The sequence below is a fragment of the Petaurus breviceps genome, unplaced genomic scaffold, assembly GCF_028583685.1.
Source record: "Petaurus breviceps papuanus isolate PSGF00001 unplaced genomic scaffold, PetGlider_PUasm1.0 38, whole genome shotgun sequence".
Lineage (NCBI taxonomy): Eukaryota > Metazoa > Chordata > Mammalia > Diprotodontia > Petauridae > Petaurus > Petaurus breviceps.
Genome location: NW_027186304.1, coordinates 49,335,958 through 49,362,596, shown reverse-complemented (window position 1 = coordinate 49,362,596; position 26,639 = coordinate 49,335,958). Strand labels below are relative to the sequence as shown.

Here is a 26,639-nt window from a genome sequence, read left to right as displayed (position 1 = left end):
ATTCAAGAGGCAGCAGTTTGAGATTTAACCTCAAGTCCTCCAAGGAAAAGTTTTAGAAACGCTCCTTTAGCCTCTTGTTAATGGCAAGACCTTTAGGTCAATTGCTTGTTCTCTGATTTGTAAAAAAAAAAAAATGGCTGTCAGAAAAAGAAACGGATGTTTGGTATCACAAACCTGATCAAGGAAAAGAGAAGGCAGAATTAAAAAGTGAAAGTCCTGAACCAGATAATCAGTAGGGTTGTTTCTAGCAGGGAATCTTACATGCATCTCAAACCATCAGAAGACCAAAGCACTGTGTTATAAAGGAGGAAAGGCCAAGAGTTATTAGAGGAAGGGAAGCAAAGAGCTACAGAAGGTCTCAGATCAAAGTCAAGCTTAATCATCTGAGGATGAAATCTCATACCTTTCACTTCATCCACCAGAGTAAGAGAGCCATTACCATTTTCTGAAGTATACTCCCTAACATAAATCTTGAGCTGGTCATCACTGTTACCGCTGTTGTAGTAAAAAAACTGCAAGCACTGAAACTCTCTCTTGGGGTAAAATATGCGGCTTTCCAGGATTGCCTTTTCCCCCTCCTTCACAGAGCTGCTGTTGAAGTGCATAAAGAAACCCGAGTCTGGGAGAAGACAAAGAAGAGATTAGACACTTGAAGACCCTGGTGTTGGAAGAAAAAAATTCACAGGTGGGTGTACTTAATATTAATACATGAAATCATCAAAAACTCAGTATTTTTTTTTTCACACCCTACAGCCTAAGCTACAGTCAAGACTTAGAAAATTACCTTCGTTGAGTCAATGCTAAATAAACTATTAGTCAGTCACACATGGGGGGGGAGACATTTACAATACAAAACACTCCGCTTTTACATGGCTCCATGCCTAACCACATTTGGCAAGAGGGGAAACTGAGGCAAAAGATAATTACAAGTACCAACACATTAAAAATCTAGTGTGTCATTTTACATCCTGCAGCCAGGTAGAGTGCAGCTGGTTCAGGTGTATGCTAGTAAACATGTGGGGCAATATTCTATACATATGACACATTTTTAAGTTTAATCTGCATTAACATTTTTCTCCATCATTTTCTCAAGTCTAGACAATCAACAAAAACAAAAAAAATAAAGTCCTGATTGGCAATGTTTCTTGATTTCTGAAGCATAAATGTTCACATCAAAAATTAGGCTCCAGGTTTAAGCTCCTTCCAAATCTGCACACAAACACACACCTTACTCTCTCCACAGCAGGAAAAGAAGTTCTCTGTGAATGTGTCCCTAAGGGTACATATGCATCAGGAATATTAGGAAGGAAGAAGAGAGAAATCCTGATTTGATAATCAGGAAAGGGGCTCCAGAGGGGTCCAAACTTCATGAACTATTTCACTTTCTCAGCCTCATTTTTCTCATCTGTAAAAAGCTTCAGGTTTATAAAACTGCTAGATGTTCTCAAAGTTCCTTTCTGCTCTAATGTTCTATCACTATAATTCTAATTACTCAACCTTCTGAGTAAAAGTCATATTCTCCCCTAATTACCATTCCCTGAGTTTAAGAATTGGGAGTGTCCAGAGTCCTTAGAGTTTATAAAGTAGTAATTACTTATGACTTTACAGTGTAAAGAACATTGTCTCAATAGCCAGAAGTCAACGGATTCAGATCCCATCTGAGCCACTGCCCCTGTGACCTTGAGCAAATCAGTTACCTCTCCTGCAAGTTTACTCAACTATAAAATGAAGGGGTTGACCAAGAAGGTTTCTGAGACCCCTTCTAGCCCTGAACCTCTAGGCCCAGGATTCTCTCTCTCTTTGTATCCTGATCTAATCATTTGAATTAAGGATAATTAATAGCCCTAAGTTTTGGCATCTTTTTTTTTTGTTTGTTGTCAATAACAGAGACATCAAGTTTGGGACTAGCAATGTGGTCTTTTAGCCCAAACCAAACTGCAAAGAGAAACGCGAAATAAATAAATGCGATGTCTTCTGCCAAAGTTTTTCACTTGCTTTGATCATCTGAGGTCAGATTTTTCAAGGACAAAAAATATATACATTTTAATCTCTCTCTCTCTCTCTCTCTCTCTCTCTCTCTCTCTCTCTCTCTCTCTCTCTCTCTCTCTCTCTCTCTCTCTCTCTCTCTCTCTCTCTCTCTCTCTCATACACACACACAAACAAAATTGCTGAAGACATCTTTCCCCAGGTTGGAGGCCTGAAATCTGAACTGCAGATCAAAAATCTAGACCTCTGAGGGCATCAAGCTCAACTCTCTAATTTTACCAATTAGGAAGCTGAGATTCAAGGGGTTTAAGTGACTTATAGACAGTAAAATTATGGGGGGATTTGAACCTAGAATCTTCTAAAGGTAGAACCACTGTTTTTTTTTAACCTTACCATAGTCCAAACTCAGTGAAATGTTACATATACAGGAGTGAAAGGAAGAAGACCTTAATCTCAATTTACTACAGTAACAACTCACATTTCCAAACTACTCTTAGTATGCATTTAAAAGTAGACAATAAGTCTAATAACACATATAAAAGTTTGAAATAAGACCCCATTCTTTCTTTAGACAATATTCAGCTTCTTCCTTTAGGGTAGTAGCCTGGTGTAGGAGATAAATTTCCTAGACTGGGAATCCAGAAGACTCGAGTTCTCATCAGCCTTCAGGCTCTCGGTATCTGTGTGACCCTGACCATGTCACCCAAATTTTATGAACTTTGGTTCTCTCATTGTGCAATGAAAAGGTTAAACTGGGTGACTCTGAGGTCATGTGCAGTTCTAACTTTATTATCATTTCATAGATATGATATCATGACTATACTGATAAAAGCAAAGGCTGAGAGGGCTACTGAAGATAGCAAGGCAAGAGCTGTTTGGTCCCACCCATGGTAGTTACCTTTGCACTTGCCCAGGTTTGATTGATCAGTTTCAGGCCCACCAGGTACCTGTGAAACCCTCTGCCAGTCAGTGTCATCTTCTGAATTTTGAATCATGCCACAGATATTTTCCAGTTCAAAATCACATGAGTCCATAAAGGTTAAGAAAGAAGCTAGAGAAAGAAGATAAAAATCATTGAGTGACTCTAGTCAGAGAGAATTTTTATTCCGTTTTTAGAATAACTAAAACTATTTTTAGTTCATTGTATAACTAAATTGAGGAAGAAGGAAGGCAGTCCAGCACGTCTTGGGTAGTGAGTGCCCTGAGGAGCTCTGATTCATGCCAGCCCACATAGCCAGAATAGGAAGGTATCCCACAGCTAGGCAGAGCTATCCTAACTTGGAGCTGTTTATTAAGGGATGGGTTGAATCAAAGCATACTTCCAACAATCCTTCTCAAATAACTGAGCTGGCTAAGCGATAGTCCAACTTCTTTCATTACACCTCCTCAAGAAACCATACATTTCATTGTCTTCCAGGTACTGTTTTTTTTTTTCAAACAGCTTTCACTACATCAAATATAGCTATTCCTGGTCCAGGAGCAGTCCTTCAGAAACCTGTCTGATAGATCCTGATGTCAAATTTACATTTGCAAAAGCAAATATGTATATATATACACATGTAAATATATACATATATGTATCCCACAGAGCACAAGATGTGTTTTCAGATCAGAAAGATCTATTTAGAAGAATACCTTTGAGTCCTCTTTGTAACCATATAGTATTTAAGGCAGTCAATGCAGTAGTGGCTAGAGAGTTAGTCTAGAAATCAGGAGTATCTATAGTCAAGTCCTGCTTCTGACACATAAGCCTTATGTTAGTCAATTAGCAATTAGCAATTGATTGCTATTAGGCACCTCCTAAATGCCAGGCACTGTTCTAAGCATCCAGAACATAATGAAAAGCAAAAAACCCCAAATATTCCCTGATCTCAAGTCTAATGGCAGCTACCCTGGGCGTAGCATTTTAGCAGCCCAAGAACCCTAAGACTGTAAATCATAGAACAGACATGAAGCTACACTGGTAGAGCTGTCTCACTGCCAATGAAATGTCATTCTGATAAAGCTGTCCAATAACAGCTCACAGTTTATACAGCCTTTCTCACAATAAATCTGTGAGATTCGGGTACAAACATCTCCATTTTATAGGGGCAGAAGCTGAGGTAAGTGACTTCCTAAAATGACATGGTTAATAAATGGCAGAACCACAACCTGGTTCTTGGTTTTGTGACGTCAAGCCCACTGCCCCAAACTGCCTACCTAAAACACTATGCCCCTATAATGTAGATTTAATTCTAGTTATTCTTTCTCCATTTTTCATTATGACTGAACTTTTCCTAATTGCAGGAACCAAGCAGGCTGAAACTCTTCCAAACTGAGCTGGAAGGAACAGCCATGGTTCCCTAGAGGCCAGGGTACTTACAGCAGTTGTAGAGCCGATTCAATTTTTCCAGGTCATAATCACTGAAATCCATTCTCTGTCCAATCACATCCATGAAGTCAGGGATCCTGGTCACAATTGTTGGCTCTGTTCCATTTTGGAAGGCAGTTTTGCTGTAGTGCATCACAGAGGTATAATCATAGGGAACATTTAGAGAGTCTGATACCGTGTCATCATAAGTATTGAAATTGTTCTCTCTGCCTAAAATAAAAATTGCAACATAAGTAACACAATATAAATACGAAATTTTTAAAGTTTAGCGTTTATGAACCTTAAGTTGTCCAATAGCAAATGCAAGGCAGCTGTGAATAGTATTCTCTTACAAAGCTCTATTTGATATATGTCTCTGATTTCATCAGTGTGAGGTGCTCCCAGTGAGAAAACTCCTCCACTAGTGCAGATCAGCTGCCTAAATCTAGTTTATGGCCTTAGAGGCTCTGAGAGGCTCAATGACTTGTCCTTGGTCACAGAGCCAGTATGTGTCAGAGGCTGATCTTGAAGTCTGGTCTTCCTGACTACCCACTATACTGTAGTATGGCATGGTACTATATGGCACAATGTTTCAAAGTGTGTGGTATGCAACACAACATAAATGTGTGTGTGTTTTACTGTACCTATGTGTTAATAAGGTAGGGTTTTGATTGGATCTCCTCAAGGACAGAAACCATCTTTTTCCTTTCTTTGCTTCCCCAGTACTTAGCACATAGTAGATGATCCATAAATGTTTATAGATTGACTGAAGTGTTGTGAAAATAGTAAAAGTTGTGAGGGATAATGACACACACAGAAAAAGAAAAGAAAATAGATTAAATATTTTTTAATATGCAAAAGAGAGGAGGAAATTCAGAAAGGGATATAATCAAGAAAGGCAGAATTGTTGCTCACATTTTAAAGAGAATGTATACTTTTAAAAAACAAGTTTTTAATTTTTACATTTGAAAATTAAGATAAATAAGAAATAATGATCTGGTCAAGAATACCTTATTTGTTAGGCTAGCAGTAACCAATAAATTGGGCCAATGGACTTTTTCAATGACCAAACACCCCAAGGTAGGACTCACCAGCTTAATATAGTTTTGGGAAGTACAGAGTTGGGTAGATGGGGAAGAGGTTACAATTAATTACAGGGTAGACAGCATCCTGGAGGTGAGGATAACATGACTGGCTATTTTAAAGAAAGCATCTAAGGGGGGCTAGCAAACAGCCCTCTCAGAAAATTAGAGTGTTAATTGTTTTATGCCACCCATCAGAATCTTGCAGGCCAAGGCAGCTAGGTGGCACAGTGAATAGAGCACTGGCTCTGGAGTCAGGAGGACCTGAGTTCAAATCCGGCCTGATTTCTAGACTAACTCTCTAGCCACTACTGCATTGACTCCCTTAAATACTATATGGTTACAAAGAGGACTCAAAGGTATTCTTCTAAATAGATCTTTTTGATCTGAAAACACATCTTGTGCTTTGTGGGATACATATATGTGTATATTTACATATGTATATATATGTATATTTGCTTTCGCAAATGTAACACAAAAAAAAACTAGCTGTGTGACCTTGGGCAAGTCACAACCCCAATTGCACTCCAAAAAAAAAAAGGCAGAATCTTTTAGGCCCTGTTAGCTGAACTGAGTTAGCAGACTCCCTGGAACCTAGAAGGATTTGTTAGAGAGATAAGAATGTTGCAAGGATGTACAATATACCTTTTGGGGATGATAACAAGTTAACTTGTAACTAACTCAGAGGAAGATCTGATTAGGGGGTGGAGAAATGCAAACTGAGCAATTATGCAAAATGGGGCAATAATATGAAATAGAGTCAGTGAAAGAATAGAACAAATTATTAAATGATAAAGAATAATTTTAATTTCCACAACATTGCAGATTTATACTTTCATATGTAATTCTCTTTTTATGTCCTTTGCATATAAAAATGTTCATGTTTCTTGATGACTAAGTTTATAATTTTAAAAATCTATTTGAAAAATAAAAATAAGGTCTGCAATATGGATTCATTCTGAGGCTAATATCTATATTGTGCTTTACAATTACAGAGGACTTTCTCATCTCCTTTGATCCTCAATGGCCCAGTGGCATACAGAGTACAATACATATTCCCACTTTCTGGATCAGGAAACTATGTTCAGTGAAGTTAAATGCCTACCAGAGATATCAGAATCAGAAATCTGGAAGGGATATCAGTGACTATTTAGTTCAGCCCATTAAAGACTATTCAACCATAAAGTGGCAGAGGTGGAATTCAAACCTAAGTCTTTTTTACTCCCTAACCAATGATCTTTCTGTTCTATCACTACCACTCTCAGGTCATTTCTAGCTCTGAAGTTTTATGATTCTTATTATATCCACATACTTGCTGCCATACCCCAAAATTAGAGTCTTGGCCTTGGGATGAGGAAGACCCAGGTTCAGTCCCTACCTCAGACACTGGCTAGTTATGTATCAATGGACAAGTCCCTTAAACTCTCAGTGTCCCCTGCAGCTCTCATTTAAGACAAGAAGTTGTAGACAAGATATTGATCTGCACTGGTAGATGGATTGCCCCCCAATGATGAAATCATATCTCCTAACCAAAAAAAAAAAAACAATCTTATAATTTTATGTAAAGCCTAGAATTGTGGTGTTATGAGGATATGTTGACTTTCATCACACTTCAAGTCTTAAACATCATCTTTTGGCTCCTAAAAGTTAAATTTGGTGAGTACCATAAGTTATTGAGTGACAGCAAAGCTACTTTAAGCCCTAAGAGACTCAGGAGTGAAAGTGAACCGGACCTTGAAATGCTGACTCAGAGCTTCATCCTTTAGCTCCAATCCCCATGGAGATTCTAATATCTCGGTCCCCTCTTTCCCAAGTAGCACCCATCCTGTGATAGGAAAGTCTAACAAGAGATGGTAATAGAAATGGAATCCTTGGAATGTAATGGTGAAAGGTGAGAACTACTGACAACTGGAAAGGAGAGTATACTGGAAAAGTCATATTGGGAAAGTCTGAATCATTGGTAGATAAGAATGGGTAGGAAGAGGCAATGATGGGACATGTAGCACCAAGAGAAGAATGAAGGGAGGTGCATCAGAAAGAAATGACAGACCCAGGAGAATTTTACAGTGAATAACAGTGTCTAAAATAGACCTATACAGATATATTTACTTCAACACTTCAATGGTGTCTCGCTGATTTAAATTTTACCTACCACCATGGCTTACAAACCTATAACTATCTAGGTAAATGGTCTTTAAGAGCAGTTGTAGTTTTTAAAAAATTACCTCCTACAACATCACACCTGTCAGATTGGCTAAAATGATGAAGCAGGAAAATTATAAATGCTGGAGAAGATGTAGGAAAATTGGAATACTAAAGCATTGTTGGTGGAGTTGTGAACTGATTCAACCATTCTGAAGAGCAATTTAGAACTATGCCCAAATGGCTATAAAAATGTACATACCCTTTGACCCTGCAATACCACTTCTAGGACCGTATCCCCAAAAAATCATAAAATGGGAAAAGAAGCCACATACAAAAATATTTATAGCAGCTATTTTTGTTGGGACAAAAAAAAATACTGGAAATTGAGGGGATGCCCATCCATTGGGAAATGGCTGAACAAGTTGTGGCATATGAATGTAATGGAATACCATTGTGCTATAAGAAATGATGAACAGGAGGATTTCAGAAAAACCTGGAAAATTTATATGAACTGATGCTAAGTGAGGGGAGCAGAACCAGGAGAACACTGTACGCAGTAACAGCCACACTGTGCAATGACTAACTTTGATAGACTTTGCTCTTCTCAGCAATGCAAGGTTCTAAGACAACTCCAAAAGGCTCATGATGGAAAACGCTATTCATATCCAGAGAAAGAATTAGAGACTCTGAACATAGATCAAAGCATACATTTGCTCTCTCTCTTTTTGTTTTGTTTTGTTTATCATGGTTCATTTCATTGGTTATAATTCTTCTTTGCAACATAACTAATGTGAAAATATGTTTAGGGGCAGCTAGGTGGAGCAGTGAATAGACCACCGGCCCTGGAGTCAGGAGGCCCTGAGTTCAAATTTAACCTCATACACTTAACACTTACTAGCTGCGTGACCTTGAGCAAGTCACTTAACCCCAATTGCCCTGCCTTTCCCCCTCCAAAAAGAAAAAAAAATATGTTTAGTGTGAATCTATATAGAGAGCCTATATCAGATTGCACACCATCTTGGGGAGGAGAAGATTTAAAACTCAGAAGCTTGTGGAACTGAATGTTGTAAACTAAAATTAAATAATTCTTTTTTAAAATATATTTTTAAATCACCTCCTAATGGGCACCCTCTGATGACAGACACTTAGTTCAGATGCTCCATGGGTGATACAGTCCATTGCCAGGGACCTACTCAAGAACTGTCTAGCTTGATAGCCGCTGAGTCTGCCAAAGTGTGTGGTCCACTGACGTAGCCATCAAGAGACCAGGGTGAACACAACAGCACAAAGAAGTATTGAAGCAGGACTTCCATAACATAAAAAAAAATTAACTAACCACATTTGGAGAGGGATTAGATTGTTCAAGATCTTAAATTCTTTAAAAAGTGATTTGTAATATCAAGCTAAAATCTGACTGCAAAAAAATTAGTTTTTGAATCAAATTCTTTATGAGGATTTTATGGCATTCATAACCCTTGTAATACCCGCATCAAATGAGGGACATCTTCCTCAGAAATAAGTCAGGCAGAGTCCTAAGGCATCAGTCTCTAGCATCAATTTAAATACTCTTGCTGAGCATATTATTTAGAGTCCTAGCTAGCCCTTGTTCTCTGTCACCCAATGGGCCAATTCCCCCTGCCAGCTGGGCAAGAAAGACAAGAATTTCCACACAATGTATACTGAATACATTTATCTACTTGATATTTACATTGTATATAGTATTATTAGGATTATATAGAATATATAGTAGCCGTACTGTGCATATAGCACGTTACACAAAACATTATATCATGATACTATCTACATATGGCAGTATATGTAATTACGGAACCCTTATGAGCTGATGAGATCACCAAGCAAGTTAGTACAGAGGGTCAATATGAGATCCTTGGTCTCATTCTAATAGTAGAAAGGGCATGATTGGTTTCTCATTCTGTCTCTGCCATTGGCCAGTGGACTATGTGACAGTGAACATGCCTATTAAACTCTCTGAAATTCAGCTTCTTCATCTCTCGTAACATCTGCCAAAGTGAATTTTTTAATCTCCACTCTCATCAACCTTCAATCTCTCACTGTCAACCAGATAATTCCCTGCAACCCACAAGTACATCTATCTCACCCTCACATGATGTAACTACCCTCACCAGTCCCCATATCTCTCCTACATCAACTATATCACGCCTTTCTTTTGTTGTCCAAAGTCTTATAAGCTCTTTCTCTGTTTTCTCTCCTCTCCCTCTCTTTTTAACTCTCTGCAGCCTGGATTCTGACCTCATTATTTAAATGAAACTTCTCTCTGCAAAGTCAGCCGTGATCTTTCAGTTTCCGAACCTAATGGATTTTTTCTCAATTTCCATCTTTTTTGACTTCTTCAGAACCTTTGACGTTGTTGATTATCCTCTTCTCCTTCATACTCTCTCCCCTCTGGGATTTCATGACATTCTTCTCTCTTGGCTCTCTTCCTGCTTATCTGACCAATCCTTCTTAGTCTCCTTTGCTATACTATCTTCCAAATAATGACCACTGGCACTGATTGTCACCAAGGGTCTCATACTGACCTTCTGTACTAACTTGCTTGGTGATCTCATCAGCTCAGAAGGGTTCCGTAATCACAAATAATTCACCAAGGAGACGATTCCCATATCTATTTATCTATCTCCTTATTACCAATGGATCAAATATAAATAATGGATCTCCTCTGTTTGGCTTTTAAAGATCTTCATAATCTGACCTCTTCCTACTTTTACATTCTTCTTATCCTTTATTCCCCTCTATATACTTGATGGTCTAGAATCAATGGTCTTCTTGCTGTTTCTCAAACATAACTCTCTGTCTCCTAACTCCATGCATTTTTACTGGCTATCCCCTATAGCTGGAATGCTCATTTTCCTTGTCTCAGTCTCCTGGCTTCCCTGGCTACCTGCAAGACTCAGTTCAAATCTTACCTTCTATAACTGTCTTTTCCCCTCATTATCAATACCTTCGCTATGAAAATATCTCTCATTTGCATTGTATATACCCTGAATGCAAATAGTTGTTTGCATGTTGTCTCTCCCTTTAGAATATGAGTTTCTCCAGGGCGAAGACCACCTTCTTGCCTTTCTTGGTGCTTTGTATAATGCCTGGCACATAATACGTGCTTAATAAAAACTTGTTGATTCACGAATGACTGAAAGGAGGTACAATCACTTGACTCTAGTCTTAAACTCTCTGAAATAAAAAGAAAAACAAGCAAGGAAACCATACCTGACAGAATTCTGTCCTCCATTATTTCGACATAGTCATCTCGATCTGAACGAGACTGTTCATGCCAGAATCCCAGGGCGTGGAGGAACTCGTGTTGAACGGTCGCTATTCTGTCACAGCCAGATCCTATGGAAATTACCTGTTTGCCAGCACGTCTATTTCCCACTGAAGAATAGCACCTGAAGACAAGATACAAAGTGGTCAAATGACTGACATTAACTGCAAAGGTTACACGTGTGCTGGAGATGATGGTAAGAGGCATGATTAGTTTGCATGGTTAAAGACTAACAATTAGCCCTCAAATAGGACTTCATAAATGGATTAGCAATATGATAATTAAAAAAGCCAGCAATAGCTATACATATATATGTATATATATACATGTGTGTGTATATATATATATATAGAGAGAGAGAGAGAGAGTTTTCTACTTGAAGGGAGCAAGAGCAGAGAGCTCCCACAAGAAAGTCCAAGAGTAGTTAGAAACCTATACTGTAGCTCTTAGAAGTAAATGGCAGTGGTAAGTATGGACCCTGTAGCTTTCACACTAGGTCAGGCCAAGTGCCAAGATTCTCAAGTTCTTATTCCTCTGTCCTGAGATGCCACAGAAGGTCATGAAGACCCAGTGCTGTGAACCCCAAAGATCAAGGAGGACCTAAAATCTCCTCCCACTGGTGTACATTAGTGTAGTCCCACTATTTGGAGGTGGAAATCAGCACAGGAACCAAAGAGGCCCACATTGAGACCTAGCAGGATGGAGAGTCCCAATCAAAATCAGAGTATGAGGTAGACTATGACCCTGGCATAAAGCCCTACTTGAGGAATGAAGGCTAGAGTAATGAATAAACAGAAGGAGACACAGACCACTATAAAAGTATTTCTAGATCCAGAGATAACTCGAAATTCACATTACAAGGAATGTGTAGCTCTATACTAGGGATTCAAAGGAAAAATGCATTTTCTGCAATGACCATATAAATGTCTAGAAGAAATGAGGACTGAGATGAAACATGAGATTAAAACTCTGGAGGGAAGAATTAGAAGGATTAAAAAAAAGAGCTTAGAGAAAGTAGTAACCTAGCCACCTACAACAAACTCCCTGAAAATAAGAATGCACCAAACAGAAATCAGTGACTCCATGAAGCAGTGAGAAATAATGCAGCAAAATCAAAAGATTTTTTGAAAAGAGAAAAAAATTAAGACATACAATATAAAAAAACTGACTTGGAAAAAAAAGGCAAGTAGAAATAACTTAAGAATCATTGGTGCTCCTAAAAACTATGATTTAAAAAAGAAGTCCTGGACAAGAAATCATAAATGAAAACTGCCCAGATCACCTACTGACAGAAAAATAACAATCTAGAAGTCTAGAGGAAACATAAATTTTTGGATGTGGATACTCTGGATTTGTTTTGATCAACTATGCTTATTTGATACAAGGCTTAGATTTTTCTGTTTTTAATTGGTAACGGGAAGAGAGGAGTACTGATAATAGTGATGCCAAAAAAAGAAAAAGAAAATTAGAAAAGAAAAAAAAGAGATTAATGAAACATTTTTAAAAGCACACAGATGAGCCCAGGAGAAAATTCAGAAGAAAGCACAAACAGGAAAGTTTTAAATGTAAGGTGCTGAATTTAATATATACCTTTTTAGAAAAATCAAGCCATGTAAAATATAAATTTATGGTTTCATATAAAATCTTTTTTATATATTGAAATGTTTAATTTGAGGGGTGTTTACTAGGTGCAGACTCCAAAAAAGTAATTTTTTTAAAGGGTACAAATAGGAAATTAAAATTATTCTAGGAAGTTCCTACATCAAGATCTTACACATTATAAGTAATTGATAGTCATTTGCTTGGAACTGGTTGAATGACAAGTCCTAAAAGTATTAATTAATGGAATAATGTTGGACTTCATGAAAGGATAGATTCTGTCTTTATCAGCTGCATCCTTACCATGTCTAACATGGTGTTGTACACATTGTAGGTGCTTAACAAATGGGTAAAATTAGATTATAATAAACATCAATGGCAGACAGTCATACCTACATGAGAGAGAAGAAGGAAAATTTACCCTCTTAGTTTCCTTGTTCCTTAGTTTGGGTGTTGGGGGTGTAGGTATTAGAGATAAGTATATAATAAACTTCTGGGTTTTGTTTGTTTGTTTTGGCTTGGTTTTTGCTTGTTTGTTTATTTTAATAAGATCTGTATCACTCCTCCTTCCCTGTCTTCCTAGTTTGTCATTTTCTTCTCCAGCTCATTTTACAGACAAGAAACTAAGGCAAACAGGGTCAAGTGACTTGCCCAGAGTCACACAGCTAGCAAGTGTCTAAGGTCAGATTTGAAATCAGAAAGATGAGTCTTCCTGACTCCAGGCCTGACGCTCTATCCACTCTATCCCAAGTCAAACATAGGCAACACAGAACGATAAGGTCTGGGGAGGGGGGGGGGCGGTAATTCCTCTGATTTGCAACATGCTAAAGGCCCCCAGTTTTCAGAAAGTTCTTACAATGTCAGATCTTTCTCTTACCCACTTCCTTTGAACACTGAAATATAGTTATCTTCCCCTTCCCATGGCTTAAAGTCAATGCAGGTTTTTAAACGGTACCGTTCAAATGCATTCAGGATAACTCCTTTAGCATTCATATCTGAAGAAAAAGAGGAGACAAAAACAGTGCTTGTTAACCACCAAGATTAGATTTAGAGCTGGACTTTCTCCCCTGAGCTAAACCATGTCCCTCAAAGGCCACCATGATCAAAGCCAAAGGTCCTTTGTCAGGCGTCATTGTCAGACCCTCTGCAGCTTTTGACACTCTCAGCGGCTCCCCCTTCTTCAGAGATACCATTTCCTCCTGGTTCTTCCCCTACCTCTCACCTCTCCTTTGTCTTCTTCACTTGTTCTCTACCCTCATCCTAATCCTTTAACATGGGTATCCTCCATGTTCTGTCCTCAGGCTTCTTCTCTTTCTCTCTTTTGGCAGATTCTTTCAATTCCTTAGCTTCAACCTCAGCCTCTGTGCAGATGAGTCCTAAACATCAGCAGCAGCACCATGAGATTATTTATACTGTGTTTCCTGCATACCACGCACCATGCTAAATATGTTTCCCTATTATCTCATTTGATCCTCACAACATCCTTGAGAGGTAGGTGCTATTCCAATCCTAATTTTACAGTTAAGGAAACTGAGGCAAACAGAGGTAAAGTGACTTACCTACGATCACATAAATACCTTCTGGGGTTAGATTTTAATTCAAGTCTTGAGGCTCACTGCTCTATCCACTGAACCAGGAGCTATTTTAACCCTTTCTTCTTAGCTAAAGACTCATGTAAAGACATCTACAGGACGTCTCTGCTTAGATGTTTCATCTACCTCTCAAATTCAACTTGTCCAAAAAGGAGCTTGTCATCTTCTCTCTAAAACTGCTCCTCCTTCTTACATCATTATATCTGTCAGCAATACCATCATCCGCTCTTTTCCCCATTTTATAATAACTCTCGCTATTTCTTCACTTCTCAGCTCTGTCATTTGTTTTTAGTCATTTATGATTCTTTGTGACCCAATTTAGGTTTTTCTTGGTAAAGATACTAGTTTTCCATTTCTTTCTCCAGCTCATTTTACACATAAGGAAACTGAGGTAAAGGAGGTTAAGTGACTTGTCCAGGGTCATACAGTTAGTGTCTGAAGTCAGGTTTGAACTCAGAAAGATGAATCTTCCTGACTCCAGGCCCAGCGCTCTATCTACTGTGCTACCTAGCTGCCCTGCTCTCAGCTCTAATCACTTTGAAAGACAATAGTCAATAGTGGCTAGAGAGCTGGCCTCAGAGTCAGGAATACCTGGGTTCAAATCACACCTCGGACATGTATTGTCTGAGGGCCCCTGAACAAGTCACATGGCTTCTCGGTGATCTAATCGACTCTCTAAGACTACAAATTGCAAAAAATGTGTCAACCTGCATTGATAGAGGGAGCTTCATAACTTGGAAGTTTTCTATACTAATGAAATCACAGATCCAGTCCATATCCCTGTCCCTATGATGTCAATCTCACTCCTGAAACCTGTCTTAAATCTGTTTCCTCTTCTCTTTTGCCCCTATTACCTTCCTAAAAAAGAGGGAACAAAATATTTATTAAGTGTCTAATATGTGTCAGACACTAGGCTAACTGCTTTTACAAATATCTCACAACAGCCCTGGGAGGTAGGTACCATTACTGTTCCCATTTTACACTTGAGGAAACTGAGACAGGCAGTGGTTAAGTGCCTTGCCCAGGGTCACAAAGTTAGTTTATATCTGAAGTTAAATTTGAACTAAGGTATTCCTGACTCCAGGCTCAGCACTCTGTCAACTAGACCTTTTACAAGTTGCCTTGTAAAAATTCAGATTAATATGCCATGAAATAGATTTCTAACAGTTCTTACACTCTCCACTCTGCTCTTTCCAGTCCATCCTTCCTTCAGATCAGTATTTCTCCTCAGTTTACTTATAAACATTTCTTTGTCACTCCTTTGCTGTCATTTTCCTACTTTAGGTTAATAAATTAGGAGCTCCTTAGGTAGATTATAAACACATTGAGGCCCAGTACACTTAGACAATGGTGCAGCAGGAAGCAAATTCAGATTGGACCCAGCTATGTGGTACTTAACTTTCAGGGGATAAGTTTCCTCATCTACAAAATGAAAGTGATAACATTCCCACTACTTAAACTGTCATTGGGAGGATCAAATGAAATAATACATAAAAATGGCTTATGAATTATAACTAGCAATACAAATGTGAGTTCTTACTGCAATAGCTTGCTAGTGGGTCTACTTACCTCAGTTTCTCCCTATTCCTATCGATCATCCTTGTAGCTAGCTACCCAAGTGATTTTCCTACAGCACAGATCTAACCAGGTCACCTCCCTACCTGATAAACTCCAGGGGCTCCCTTTATAACCTGGCATCTCCTACCTCCCCAGTTTTCTTATACTTTACCCCTACCTACATTCTCTAAGATGCAGCCACACTGGCCTTCTTGCTATTCCTCAAATAGACACTCGTCTCCTTTTCTTGTCTCTTTTTCTCTCACACTTCCTCACCCCCATCCCCAAACTGGGCATAGATTGCTCTCCTTATTCATTCCCATTTCCCAGCTGCCCTGGCTTCTTTAAAGACTCCGTTTCCAAATTCATCATTTGCAAGAGCCCTTTCCAAATTCCCCACCTCACCTCCAAACCCATTCCAGGGCTAGTGCCTTTCCTCCAAGATTGGTTTCCATTTATACTAAAAATATCTTGTATGTAGATTAATTTTGGATGTTGTGCCCCCTCCCATTAAAATGTGAGCTCTACTTTGTGTCCTCAGAGCACAACACTGTACCTGTTTCCTTAATTCTAGTGCCCTACCTCTACTGATTATTTCAAATTTATCCTACAGAGAGCTTGATTGTGCGTAATCCAGTTCTCCCCGGTTCTACTAAGTTTCCTGAGAACAAGGATGGCCATTTACCTTTCTTTGCATCCTCAGTGTTTAAAACAATGCCTTGTAAATAGTAAGAGCTTAATAAATTTTTATCAACTTACTGGCACATACTTAGTGCTTAATAAATACTTGTTGACTATTATTAAATTCTTCTTCATTGCCTCATTGAACAAAATAGGTGCTGTATAAATATCTTTTTTTCAATTAAATAGTCCCAAATTCTGAGTGATGGTATAGCTATTATAAGTATACATTACAGCAACTCTATTCTATATCACTTTATAGACCCATAACAGCTCTTCTATTCATTATATCTATTCTATAGAGAGAATAGGTGATAAGATGTATTTCTCTCCTCTGTGTAGTAGGGAGCCATGGCAGATGTAGAATGTCACATAAACTGTTAGACAAGGTCTACGTACGTGTTGATTGGTTTTGTTTATCAGTTTTTCTTTGGGGGAGGTGCTTATTGTGAATTTTGAGGGAGAAAATCTCAGAAATAACAATGACATAAAAAGAAAAGGTATCAATAAAATGTTAAGGACTTTAATTCCAATGCCATGCCTTGAATAATAAAATATTAAAGCACATAAAATCTTCTGATTTGGTCTACATGAATAAATATAATTCAGTTCATTAGGATCACATAGGGTTAAAGATTCTATGAGTACTCCTCTGCTTAAAGTACCACTTTAGTCTTCTAGAATCCTATTGAATTCAATTTTCCTGTTTTCTCATCTATAAAAATGGAAAGAATAATAGAACCTACCTCCCAAGATTGCTGTGGGGATAAAATGAGATGCTATTTGGAAAAAAGCTTGGCAAACCTTAAAGCACTATATAAATATTGGCCATTATTGTTGTTAAAATTAAGAGGAATCAAGGTCCCTGATCTGAATGACAAAAAAGATGCTCAAAAAGAGAATAGTTGAATACTATACCCCTCCAAAGTTAAATTTTCATCTCCAGGCTAGAGCAAAAAAGGCCTAGTCAAATGCCTCTGAACTTTTGAAAGATGGGATAATGGAAAACAATAAACAATGGAACACAAGTCCCGGCATGACCTCACAAGCTAGAAAAATATTTACAATAATAATGGAAACAAAATTTGTTTGTCTATGGACCACACTGACTGAATACAGATGCTTCATCCTATAAGCTGGTAACTGGACACAGCACCTCATAAACAAAGAAAAACATAAAACGACTATTCAAACAGGGTCGACCCCTTCCCCTTCTCTATTGATGGGATACAATAGCAAAAAAGAAGGCAGTGGGTGAAAGTAATCACAGCTTTCAGATGATCCACAGACAGTTTAAGCCTAAATTGTTAGAAGGCTAAAGAGAAGACTTTGTCAATGAGCAGTAAGTTGATAGACTACTAGAGGAACTGAACATCACTGTGAATTAAAATAGAAAATATAAAAGAAGCCACAGCTAAATGGAAGGACTGCTCACAGATTCTCCAGAAGCTACTTAGCAAACGGTGATCTCTTTGCTGAGCAGAAAGACTTGGTAACCAAGAGTAAAAACAATTTTGAGTGTAAGTTCATTTGCAATTGACTATGGAACCAAATAGGATAAAATTTAGAGCATACTGAAAAGCAGTGGAAGGGAAAACAAACCCAAAGAAAGTTTGGCATGAGATTTAACTAGACCCCAAAATTAATTTGGAAGAAGGACAATAATTGGGTTAATTCAGATTCAACAATATCTCTATAATATTGCATTTCATAATCAATGATAGTAGAACTACCACATTTGGACTCTAACATCTAAGGACCCAATATGACATATAAGGAATAGCACTTAAGAAAATGAAGTCATGAAGACTGCCTGAACCAGACAAAATAAATGCAGAAGAAATTTATGCTGAACACAACACAATTTTGAAAGCACTGAGAAACCGATATTCAATATATCTCAGATGGGAGAGAATGCAAAAAGAAAAAATATTATTAATAGCATTGTTACCAATCCCCACCACTCCCAGACCCAACCAAAGGCAACCAAGAAGGTATTAGCAACAACTGGCTGCATGCTTACTTTCTCATTTCTACAAAATCTTTATGAAAATATGCTATGTTCCTTGATAACATCCTTGCTGGAAATATGAAATGGGAGCAGGCAGACTTTCATAGATTATTGTGGCAGACCACACCTTCTCAGTCTCATAATAGATGAAAAGATAAAGAGATTACATGATCTTGCTTTGTTTATTGATTACTAAAGAAAATTGTTCTATCCATATTTGGTGATACAAAATACAACCTTGAAGACTCTCTTCTAACAAAGTATCTCACATTCAAAAGTTAAGATAAAACAAAATTCCTTGATGTATGGATGCAATGAGATCCATAGCTATTCCAAAAAGATCAGTAATTGATTTTTACACAAGAAAAATTATGTATTACTCAGATTATGACATGGAATTAAATTTAAAGTCTTATGCAAATGGAAAGTGAGCTGGGTCTAGAACTGAAGAGGAAAAAGATAGCAAACTGGATTGGATTTGGGAGATTATACAGCACTTTCAATTATCGTAAGCTTCTCACTGACACTGAAATGAATGTTTTAGCACCACATTTTTGCAGTATCTCAGTGTTGCTATATGGCTAATAATCATGAAGGACCATGGTCTTCAACGAGTCAAAATTGTGGGTGACCTAAATTGTAATAGAGAAATGAAAAGTACATGTATGTGGGTTGCAATATATTACCAGTAATGACTTATGGACAAGATTTTGCTCAAGATATATCATCCAGAAGATGTTCAACTGGAAAGAGGATGATTTGTCAGGTATCAAAAAGAAGAGATAGCATATGAATAACCCAAGGGTTGCACTTGCATCTATATGATGTTAAGAGATCTAGAAGAAGTCTCTAGAAGATAGCTTCTTTGTGTAGAACTAATGAGAGGCCATGGGCAACAATCCCACAGAACTAGCACTCACAATAATGAATTCATGGAATCCAAACTATGTTATTTCAATCAAAAATGGTATAAAAGTACCATCCCTGGATTGATCAAACCTCTACATAAATTCCCCAGCAAAATAAACTTTTTATTCCTTTGTTTTCTGTTAACTTCTCTAATTTCCACCATTATGAGATAATATTTGTAAAGCAGCTTGAAAACCTACATGTAACATACAAATGCTAAACTACTACAATTATTGTTGCCCAGAGTCCCATAAGAAGTAAATGGTAGAGTCAGGATTTAAACTAATGTCCTTGAATTCCTGTGACTTCAAAGCTCTTCCCACTATATTACACTGATTCCCTAGGTCCAAAGGAAGGAGAAGATTATTACAAAGTGCTCCAATTTTAGAAAGTTTCACCAATAATAATAACAGATAGAGTTCCAATGGACTCTTCTGGTAGTTTTTTGAAAGAGTAATAGAAGAAATTTTTTGTTAATGTTAAATAGAAATATATTTGTAACTATGCTTCTGAGTATTTTTATCCAATGTATCTGACCAGTCATATCAGTATTCCATTTAACTGACTCTAGAAAGGGGCTATGTACTGTTAGGGTTTAGAGATCTTAGGACTAGGAGAGACTTTGGTGATCATAGCTTTCTTTTATGAAACTGAATAACAGAGACAGATCTATGCTTTTTGTGCCTGCCTCCATTTCTCTCCCCAGCTCACTTCCATTCTGGAGTGAAAAAAAAAAGTATTTGTCTTCAATTAAAGGGTGTCTGAACTCAACAGCTCCTGTCACCTACAGCCTAGAGTTCGAACGAGGCCAGAATCTGGGATAGAGGGTGAAAGGATAAGAACTCTAAGCAAAATGATATACTTACCCAGACTGTCTTCAAGGACATAAGGGATGATGTGAGGCCATCTATATTGATCACCAACAATGGAATTTCTTTGTCTCTGAAAAGTAAAATAAACACAGAATGTCCTTATCTTGAGATTAGGCAGCAACTTGGAGAAGGATAGGTGTTTGTTCCAGGAAAAGAGGCAGTTTAGGAATCTCCCAAACATCCAGGGAAACAAATCATCTCTGCCTGTATGACTGTTGTTCTCCAATGATTGAGTAAGATTTCAGGAGCAGAATAGTGCAGCTATAGAACTGATTTGGGGGAGGACTGTTTGGAAAAGAGACATGCAAAGCTTGTCTAGCAATGATTATGGGAGAAATTCAATCACCATTGGCAAAAAAGTTATAGTGAGATTTCTTGCACCCAGTATAGCTAAATAATTGTATGCAAGTGGCAAATGCATATTATTCTGAGCTAGCCTATTTCAGAATTCACAATACTTCAGGCATATTCTTGATTAAAGTCTACCACTGCACTATGAAAATGGAGTGTGCTTAATAAATAAAAAATGTTTAAAAGAGAGAGAGCTATGTGTTTACAGTGGTTAAGCAAATAAAATATTTTCTTTTCTTTTTTTTTTAAGCAATCAGGGTTAAGTAACTTGCTCAAGGTTACACGGCCAGTTATTTCTGCAAATAAAATATTTTCAAGCATTCTTAAAACCCTGCTATGGCTTTTCATTAAAAAAATATTCCAATTACCGATTGACTAACTGTTATACTATTATTCAAGCCTATTGACTTTATGGATCTGGTAGGATCTCTATGAAGCAACATTTTTTTAGTTTAGTCCTTATTGTAGAACATAAAATCCTTGAGGGGAGAGACATTTTCATTTTTGGTTTTGTATCCCTAATTCCTAGTACAATGCGTCACATATACAGAGACTTAGTAAACAATTGTTGATTGATAGACATTATTGAAATTAATAAACTATGCCCTTTCAAAGTATTTTTATATTTAGACTTTAAAAAAACTAATTTGAACTGATCTTTCTTTAATTCATCTGAATTGGTAAGGTTTTATTGTATAATTAAAACCTTCCAGGTTGACAATCTGATAAAAATTTATTAAGCTTATACATAATTATAATAACCAAGAAGCTTGGTCCTAGAAAAGAACTGAGAATCTACCTCTCTCTCCCTTTGTTGCACAGATGGGGCACTATGGATGTGGAACATGGAATGCACTTTCAAACTTAGCTGCTGTAGGTTAGTTTAGCTGAATTGCTTTTTCTTTGCTCTTTTTTACTCCTTGCTACAAGAGATGGTTCAATGGTCAGTAGAGGAGGAAAAACATATATTTGAAATGAAAGCAATGTAAAAATGCAAGTTATCAATAAAAAACAATTAAGACTATCAAGTCGAGATCAATACAGTCCAACTACATGTGGCAAATGATGATGGCCTTGGAAATAATTTACAGCAAATCACAGTATGATGATGGCATTAATATGTATCAAGTCATTTTTCCCAGAACAATTTGTTCAGGAAGTCTTGTGCAAATGCACTAAATGATTCCCTTTGATTCTGTGCAGCCTTCAATGATTAGGGTTAACATACCCTCGCACTGATAGATGAGCTTCAAAGAGGTAATATTTTAGCTTTCGTTAGCCAATAGAATTATTAACATAACTGCATCATGCCAACTCACCCCCTCAAGATTGATGTCTCCCTCAAAAAGGTTCAGTCCCAAAGCTGAGTGGCAAGACAAGACCTGACATTAGCAAATGGGTAGAACCTTATCCAAGCATGTGGGATTTTCAAAGGAAAGAAATACACAAACCTTCATTGATGTCAAATATGTCCTTGTCCTTGCCGCCATCTACATCTATTACTAAAAAGACCAAAAAACAAAAGAGCCAAGGTTAACCTTGGCTTCTGTGTTTAGGAGGAGAGAAAATCTTTAGGTCACCTTGCCATGAAACTATAGCTCATGCTACTAGGGTCACATCATGTACTCTGTTTTCCTATTTCCCTTGAGCACTAACTTTAGGAATAAATCAATACAGTTGATAACAAATGGATCCTTCTGGGCAAGATGGAAGCCAGTTTTGGAAGAAGTTTGGTTGATACAGACAGGCTGCATTGAATTGAAACCAAGTTGGAACCAGCTGCTGCAGACTGATGCAGTCAGCCTTGACTTGTCCATATGTGAACACTGCAATATAGACTGGAGCTTTTAGTAAATGGTACAGAACAAAGCTTCCAGGATAAGCTTCAATTGCCTTCTAAATTCCTGGGGGGGAGGGGGGAGAGCACAATTTTTCTGATCACTCTATATGCACACAGCTAAATAGGAGTGGAATGTCATATTTGGTGACAGAGCCCATCTTTCCTGCTTCTTTTTTTATTTTTCATGAAGAGTGATATAACAGCCCATCAAAATCACAAACTATTTAAGATACAAGAAAATAAACTATCATGATTTACAAGGGGGCAGCATGGTAGAGTAGATAGTACATGGGGCTTAGAATCAGACAATCCTTTATTTAAATCTAACCTCAGACACTGTGTGACCCTAGTCAAATATTTTAACCTAAGCCTCAATTTTCTCATCTGTAAAATGGGATGATAATAGCATTTTCCTAACAAGTAGGGCAGCTATGTGGCACAATAGATAGAGTGCCAGGATTGGAATCAGGAAGACTCATCTTCCCGAGTTCAAATCTGTCCTCAAACACTTATTAGCTGTGTAGCCCTGGTCAAGTCACTTAACCCTATTCACCTCAATTTCATCATCTATAAAATGAGTTTAGAGAAGGAAATGGCAAACCACTGCAGTTGTCTTTGCCAAGAAAGCTCCTAATGTGGTCACGAAAAGGTGAACATGACTGAAACAACTGAACAATGACAGCAAAACAAGTAAGATCTAATAATAGCATCAGATTTGTAGGTAGCCCTTAGGTAGACGTGATTATTATTAAATTAGGTAATATTTATAATGTGTCCAATATAGTGCCTAGCACACAGCTGACACTATATAAATGTTTAATCCCTCCCCTGTCTCCCAACCTTACAACAGTCTTGTTGTAAGGATCAAATGAGACAACATACATGAAGTGCTTTACAAACCTTAAAACGCGATAAAAAGCACAATTTGTTGTTGTTATTGCTACAGCTCAGTGTTTGGATCCAAGCCACAGTCGTGTGTCCCCAACTTATTACTGGCTGCTGCTGAAGTCCTGGTACACAGACACAGTGGGGGTCATTCAGCTTCAGGGCATTCCTAGGGAATGATGATGGCTGTCATGCAGGGATTATTTTCTTTTTCACGTAGCATAAATAAGACTAGAACTCCCTCAACTCAACGCACACTCTGGTGTCTCATCACGGTCTAGATGTGACCCTAGGTTTTCAATGCTTCTTTATGATAGGCCCAGCAGTCTTATGTGGTCTTACTAAGTTTGGAAAGGTTTCTCAACAGAGAGCTATCTGCCAAGTGATGAATGCTGAGCACCATAGGTAAGACTGAAGCCATCCACTAAGATGTAGAGGGGTTTTAATATGTACCAGTGGAGGAATAATAATAATAATTGCTAGTGTTTGCATAGCACATTAAGTATTGCAAAGTGCTCTACATATTTTATTTGAGCCTCATTGAAACTCTAATATTTCCATCTTACAGATGACGAAATTGAGGTTAAAAAAATGGTTAAGTGACTTGCTCAGGGTCACACAAGTAGAAAGTATCTGATGCAAGATTTGAAAACAAGTCTTCTTGACTACAAATCCAGTACTTTACCAACTGCACCATCTAGCAGCCACACTATACATGAAGTCATGCGTCATCAGAAGTGCTAAATGAGAACATAAGTCAACAGATGACTCACCAAAGTTTTCTGAGGTTTTCTGAGGGAAAAAAAGAGAGAAGAACATATTATCATCATTATCAAGATTTATCAGTGTTTTTCTTGGTCTTACTGCTGTTCTATATAGTAATAAAAGCATTCATTTGTTATCTCACTAGTATCATTTCTTTGCCCTTTGATAACTAACCTTCAGGAAATTTGAGAATCTAAACTGAGTTTTTACTTGGATGATTGTCATTTTTTTAAAAATGTTAAACCATGGGGCACATTAATACACCATTGATGGAGCAATCACTTGATCATTCAGGAAAGTAATTTGGAAAAATGTGAAGAAAGTCATGAAAATGTCCTTACCCTTTGACCCAGACATCTCACTGATAAGCATCACCAAGGAGATGAATGAAAAAAGAAAGGCTCCCAACATATATACATCAAAATATGTATAGCAGCACTTTTTGTAATGCCAAAGAACAACATCAGTAACCATATATTGGAAAATGGTTAACCAAGTCATAATATAGGAATGTGATAGAATGCTTTTTTTTCTTTTTTGTGGCGGGGGGGGGGGAATGCAGGGCAATTGGGGTTAAGTGACTTGCCCAAGGTCACATGGCTAGTAAGTGTTAAGTGTCTGAGGCCAGATTTGAACTCAGATCCTTCTGATTCCAGGGCCGGTACTCTATTCACTGTACCACCTAGCCACCTGGTAATGGAATGCTTTAAAAAATTTTGCACAAGATGACTACAGAGACATATAGGACAATTTCTATAAACTGAGACAAAGTAAAGTAAGTGAAACCAGGAAAATGGTATTCATAACATTTGTAATCATAATATAAAATCATAAGAGCAAAAGCATTTGAAACTGAGTACTGTGAAATTATAATGACCAACCTTACCCTCAAAGAAGTGATATAAGAAGAAACTCTCCCTCTTTCTTTGCAGAGGTAAGAGACGATGGGTGTGGAAACTTCATATAACATTGTAATTTTTTGATGTGTTGTTTGGTGTTGATAAATTTTTCTTTTTTCTTTTCTCATCTTTATTCTTTGTTATAAGTGATGTATTTCACAGATAAAAATGTAAGATATATAAAAAGATATAGCAATAAAATATATTTTTATTAGGAAGGTAAAGAAATCAAAATTAACACTGTAAATTATAAAGAATCTCATTAGGTAAGAATGAGTGAAAAACAAAGGGGTGATGGCTCCATTTTCATGTGCTCTTGGACACCATTTGAAGTTCAGTTTGAGGCACACATTTTAGGAAGAACACTGACAGCATAGAGAGATTCTAGAGAATAGTGATCAGAATGGTGAAAGGCCTGGAGTTGATTTTATTCAAGGATTGATTGATAGAAATGGAAATGATTAATCTGAGGGATAGTTGAGGGGACATGAAAGAAAGCTTCCCTGAAGTATTTGAAGGGTTCCAATATGAAATAAGCAGAAATATGAACGTTAGGGGAAAACTGCAAAGAGGCATCTTTCAGTTCAGTGTAAGGACAGACTTCCAAAAATCAGAGATATCCAAAAGCAAAATAAACTACTTGAAGAATTGGTAACTTCATACTAGGAGGTCTTTTTAATAGGTTCATGTAAGGTTAAATAATCCAACAGGTTCATTCCCCAAACTGAAATATAGGGATAAAAGAACACTACAGTAAAATCAAAAGACTTGATACTCTACTATTTACTACCTGTGGGATCTTGGGGATAAGTCACTTACCTTCTCTGAAGTTCAGTTTCCTGATCTGTTAAATTAGAATAATAATACTAGATCTACCTATTGCCATAAGATCTTTACAGGGCTCACGCAAAACAAGGTATGTGAAAGAGTTTTGTAATCAGCAAGGCTTTATATGCACATAGCAAAGAAAGAAATTCATTCCTCTCCTTTTAAAAAAAATTGCTATGCATAAAAGTGATGAATGCCTCAAAACCCACTACTCAACATATTTCGAAGTCACATTTTCCTCAGGTCTTTTGTTTCTTTAGACAAACAAATTTTTCGAAATCAATTGGTATGTTCAGAACAACATGAAATTTCTGAAAACAGGCTCAAAATGCCAAGTAAAGGGGCAGCTAGGTGGTGCAGTGTGTAGAGTGCCGGACCCCGAGTCAGGAGGACCTGAGTTCAGATCTCGCCTCAGACACTTAACACACACACACACACACACACACACACACACAACCCTAGCCATGTGACCTTGGGCAAGTTACTTAACCCCAATTGCCCTCCACAAAGAAAAAAAAAATGTTTTTAATTAAAAAAAAGAAATGCCAAGTAAAGACCAGATTCATTTCAGAACAGGAAAAAGTCACATGAACTGGGAAGATGTTTTGTAAAGTTTTCATAGTACCACTGCCCCACCTGCCCACCAGTATGCTTGTTAGTTTTCCTTTACTTTCCATATATCTTGTAGTGTATGGCTTTTGATTGCTTACCAGACCAGAGAGCACGAAGAGAACCTCACCCAGCAAAAGCCAAGGCAAACACCATGAATCCATGTTGCACTCCTAGCAGAGAGTTGCAAGAAATTCCAAATGGATTTTAGTTATAAAGAGGCAAGCATCATAAATTGTAGCCTTTGACCTGTGTGAGGCATAGTGTAGATTAAAGTTCATTAAACCTAGCACTGTTCTGAAATTGCATAGTTTATCCCATTTGTTTTCGAGAGACAAGGCTCTGGGTGGTGCCAGTCTGGGAGGTTAAATATCTAA

At 37.6% G+C, this 26,639-nt stretch overlaps 1 protein-coding gene across 1 annotated transcript in view; it reads right to left on the bottom strand.

Annotated features, from left to right (window-relative positions):
- The window catches only part of LOC138170229 (meprin A subunit beta-like), a 52,007-nt gene extending 25,581 nt beyond the window's left edge, over positions 1-26,426 (bottom strand). Inside the window, exons 1-10 of the mRNA XM_069099538.1 lie at positions 26,364-26,426; positions 23,935-23,953; positions 21,888-21,938; positions 21,756-21,799; positions 20,080-20,155; positions 13,341-13,458; positions 10,810-10,988; positions 4,349-4,567; positions 2,885-3,037; positions 404-619 (exon numbers count right to left, since the gene is read on the bottom strand). Coding sequence (XP_068955639.1) covers positions 404-619; positions 2,885-3,037; positions 4,349-4,567; positions 10,810-10,988; positions 13,341-13,458; positions 20,080-20,155; positions 21,756-21,799; positions 21,888-21,938; positions 23,935-23,953; positions 26,364-26,426 — 1,138 coding nt within the window. The remainder of the gene's footprint in view (positions 1-403; positions 620-2,884; positions 3,038-4,348; positions 4,568-10,809; positions 10,989-13,340; positions 13,459-20,079; positions 20,156-21,755; positions 21,800-21,887; positions 21,939-23,934; positions 23,954-26,363) is intronic.
- Positions 26,427-26,639: the final 213 nt, after the last annotated feature.